The following is a 4994-nucleotide window of genomic DNA, read 5'->3' as shown; positions in this document are numbered from 1 at the left end:
TATATATATATATATATATATGTATATATATATATATATATATATATATATATATATATATATATATATATATATATATATATATATATATATATATATATATATATATACATATATAGATGTATATGTATATATATATATATATATAAATATATATATGTATATGTATATGTATTTGTATATATATATATATATATATATATATATATATATATATATATATATATATTATATAGATGGATTATGAAGCCATAGCCTGAGACATCTGTACTTCAAGAATCCCAATTTGACCTACCACATCCCAAAAGAGTTTCCATGGCAGCGCGAGCAGTCTTGATAAATCTTCTGATATATTCTGTATGTAGTCATCGCGAAACGATTCCGTGCTGAAGCAGCGAGATAAATCATGATCTCGTTTAGTCATTTAGGCTATTTTTGAGCGTAATGTAGATACATATTGCGACTTTGGGCACCGTAGTGTCCGAGGTAAAGTAGCCGTCCATCTAAATAATAATATAACACAGAAAGGAATACGCTTTGACGAGACACACTCAAGCCATATACAGCCAGGTTACAGCTTCTGGTTCCAAATCCGAAGTCTGAAAATGTATATATAAATATATACGTACCTTTCAGAAGCAGCTATATACGGCAATATATCCATCCAGCGTCTATTAAATAACACAACGTAGCTCACTAGCAAGTCACTATGTGCGAGAAGAAAGATGAAGAGTTCGTAGATGTGGAATACACTCGAGCTGTTCCCACTGAGTGCATATAGTGATGTAGTCGCTGTGTCGCCTTCTGCTTATATACTTTAGGAGTCCATCATTTTTTATAAATGCTGCTGCTACGCTTTTTGTATTTTTCCAAGGAGCGGGGAATGTAAGGTTTAGGGTTTAGTGCTGTATTTATCATTTTAGGGTCTTTTAGGTTTGTTTTCGTTCTTCGATTTGGATGACTGTAAATATGTTTGCATGATCATGTAGATCACATGTACGTGTATTCACTATATGCATGTACACAAGTTCTTTGTGGGTCTCTGCAAAAGAGTGTAAATTGTATTGTTTACATAATATACGCACGTAATGAGACCACAAATACGTCACCTTAACTACTAGCAGAGCTGTATGAAATATCAAAATATTCAGTATATGACTCAACGAACGTATATTCATACAAGCCTCATTTGCCCAATTACATTAAATATCGCAAGAAGCTTGCCAAAACCTTCCATGGTACGGGATCATGATAGCTTTTATCTACTATGTACTTACTGGGATCAAAGGCTGGTCATGATTCGAATTAGATCTCCATAGTAATTCCACTCGCCTCGATCTCTGATATGACTATTCTCTTTAACTGAACCCCATTTCAAAAGTAGCTATTAAAAGGAAATATTTCTTTCTATTCGTAACATAGCTGTATCATCCTAATACTACAACGAGTATTAGAAGGAAAATCTTGTTTTATATGCACCCACAGATGTTTACTGCAGTTGTCTCGAACCGCTGAATTGACGAGAATCTGATATGCTCCATTTCACACTTTGTTCAAACTGAATATTTAAAAAATAAGTAAATCAAGCCGTGTGGCTATAAGACATTTTAGCTGAAATCAACGATTTCTGCTGCAGTGCATTGGACATGCTTGAGCAGTCTGCACCAAATCACACCAGAGCCAAAGTCGATCCCCCCGCAGTCTATCGATTTATAATCCTCACCGAAAAATGAGAGGCATATATATAAATATATATATATAGATATATATACATATACTTATAGATATAGATATATATATATGTATATATATATATATATATATATATATATATATATATATATATATATATATCACCACACCTACTTGAATCAAGTAACGTTGATTAGCCTGGTCTCTGCTCTTCAGTCGATCCCATTTATTTATATATATCCACCTCTATATATACCAAAACAGAATATACGGCGCCTGACAACTAAATGGCACCTACTCCAGAACTATCTTCATCAATCCGTCCAAAATATCCGATTTCGTATCCGATTTCTGACTCGAATTGGGCTCGTTCACCTCAGCCTGAGCGCTATTCAGCCCACCACCAACCTTATGTGACCCGTTATGCTTCGCATCTCCCTGCACCGGCCCTTGTTTTTGGGTCTGGTGTTGTTGTTGTTTCTGCGCCGTGGCCTGCTGCTGGGTCTGAGTGGGCGACCCCATATTTAAGCTCAGGTTGCTGTAGCTCAGAAATGAGGACCGTTCAATGTCCGCTACGGCCACAGAGATCGCGGTGATCGACGGCTGACGGCGTATGTTGACCTTCTCGTCTCTGTTGTTTAGGTCCATTTCGGTCTCACTCCTGAGCCACGGGTGCTCAAGGCACTCGCGTGCAGTAGCCCGGGTGCTGTTGTTGACATCCAGCATGATCTCGAGGAAGGCTGCGAACTCGTCCGCCTGAGATGGTAGTAGGAATGATCTCGTGAGATGAGTTGAGATATATATATATTTATATGCTTATATATATACATACATACATACATACATATACATATATATATATATATATATAAATATATACATACATATACATCGACCTAAACAACTATCCATACCAACGACCACAAGCTTACTTATAAACGCGCACACAGAATAAACACATACAGACAATTACGTCCACACAAATATACTACAGACATACCGCCGCTCGCTTGAAATGGTACTTTTCGAACAGAATATCTCTCAAGGCCCAGCCGTTGAGTTTGTGGATGTGCCTGAGTTTGCCATCTTGTGTGAAGAATTCTTTAAACCTCGATCCCAAACGCGCCATTCGCAGCGGGATGGGCCCAGACAATTCGATAATCAACGCGAGATGATCTGAAAGCGGGATGTAATAGCGGGACGTAGTTAGCCTTAAGCGGCCTAGAGATATAGTAGAAACACCCTTCCCACCCCGCACAAGTGTATGTATATAATTATAATTATAACAATAATAATAATAATAAGAATAATAAGAATAATATTTAGATACAGATATGTATATACAAGCAATATATATATACGTGTACATATATATATATATATATATATATATATATATGTATATATATATATATATATATACATATATATACATATATATATATGTATGTATGTGTTTTAGTCTACCGATCAAACGATCTTACCTTCATCGCGTCCGTATTGTTTCGAGGCTTTGGGATGGAATAAGAAGTCGCCGGTCGCTAACTCGAACAGCTGAATAAGGAGATACGAATGAAAATGGTGTCAATTGTCAAGAGTATGGATATAGTATGCAAATTTGTGCTGATTTATGTATATAATACAAGGACGTATTATAAATATAAGGTAAAAATGAAAATGTATCAGTTTATATATATATATATCGGTAGAAATACAAATGTAACGGTCTATATATATGTGCATATATATATATATATATACATACATACTATATATAAAATAGTTATAAATATGATAAGATATAGATATAGGTATAGATATATACATATAGATATACATATAGCTATATACATATATATAAATAAATAAATAAATAAATAAATACATAAATAAATAGTATATATATAATAAATAAATAAATAAATAAATAGATAATATACATATACATATACATTTACATATAAATATACCAGCAGGCGTTGCCCAGGTCAGCCAACTTGACAATGGTTGGTGGGGGCATTGGCGCACATGCGTTGGGTAACCGTTTGCCCGTGGCGGGAGAGAAGGGTGGTGTCTTGAGATGGTTTGTACTGTCTGCAGATGCACGCGTGTCTGTGTTGGTCTGTGTATTACTATCCGGTAGCGAGGTCTTCGTGACAAACACGCCCTCTTCCCCTATGCTCTCTGGGGGGTGGTTATGCGCGTGTGTGTCTGTGGCCGTCCCGTTTGTATCCCTATCTACCCCGTCTGGTATGTTGTCTTGGCTCGGGTGTGTGTGTGTGGTTGTCTGTGTGTCTGGTATCTCCCCTTCCTCCAGTCCACTGTCCTTCCTGGATTCGGTCGAAGGTTTATGGTCCAATTCTTGCGCTTTGAGTTTCTTCTTGGCTTCCTTCTGCCTCTGCTTTTTCTTCTGGTTCTTGGTCAGCGCCCCCCTTTTCCTTACCAGCCTAGTATTAGAATGATGGAGAAACACATGTTAGGGTTGGAAGTATACTATAATATATATATATATATATATAAAATATAATATATATATATTTATATTATATATATATATACCTATCCCTTTCCGATGAATGCAAGTGGCGGCTGCGCTCAGTACAACACGTTCTACGCCCATCAATACTACTCGTCTGCATACCTACGTATTTACGAAAACGTACCTACACACACCCCCGCCACACCCAGCAGCACCAAACACAGCCCAGTACAACCAACGCACATACCTCTGACTGGTTAGCGGAGAGTTTGTCAAGGGCTTCTTGCGCTATCCGTTGGATCCATGCGGGGTCTGCGCTCAGTAGGATGTTCTCTGGTTTGATGTCTGTGTGGATGATCTTACACTCGGTGTGTAGGTAGTCTACTCCCAAAAGCACTTGCCTGGCCAGTTGTTTCACCTGGGTGTATGGTATGTTAGCGAGATGTAGCATTGATATGTGCAGATGAGTTTCAGAGCCGGTGTCTCGGTGAGTCTACTTGTGTACTGTGAGAGACCTTCGTATCATTCAGGTATCGGAATCCGGCCGACGGTGTCATCTGCGAGCAGTTGATGGCTAATGGTTGCGCTATAGAGTTACATCCAATGTTGATGTATGCTCTATATTGATGAATACCAAGATGCTTCAGTTGTACGGATGGGTTGATAATATGCATGCAGGTCGAGTAGGTAGTACTATAGAAAGAATATAGTAATAGTGTGCTACGACGTAGGCCATTTCTTACAATACAGACGGCAAGCGCTTGCTAACAACATCGAAAGCCACGTACTTCTATTTGTTGCATATAGAATATATATGTATATA

General features: G+C 37.5%; 1 protein-coding gene across 1 annotated transcript; it reads right to left on the bottom strand.

Moving 5' to 3' along the window:
- Positions 1–1896: 1896 nt before the first annotated feature.
- On the bottom strand, positions 1897–4845 carry SARC_08206 (serine/threonine protein kinase; the record flags this gene model as incomplete). Its single annotated transcript, XM_014297833.1, has 6 exons — positions 1897–2448; positions 2693–2868; positions 3177–3246; positions 3695–4108; positions 4419–4589; positions 4669–4845. The coding sequence occupies 6 exons, from the start codon at positions 4843–4845 to the stop codon at positions 1987–1989; spliced, it is 1470 nt and encodes a 489-aa protein (XP_014153308.1). The 3' UTR covers positions 1897–1986.
- Positions 4846–4994: the final 149 nt, after the last annotated feature.

Source organism: Sphaeroforma arctica (assembly GCF_001186125.1).
Source record: "Sphaeroforma arctica JP610 unplaced genomic scaffold supercont1.716, whole genome shotgun sequence".
In the NCBI taxonomy this organism is placed as follows: Eukaryota; class Ichthyosporea; order Ichthyophonida; genus Sphaeroforma; species Sphaeroforma arctica.
This window is presented reverse-complemented; position numbering and strand designations above follow the sequence as displayed.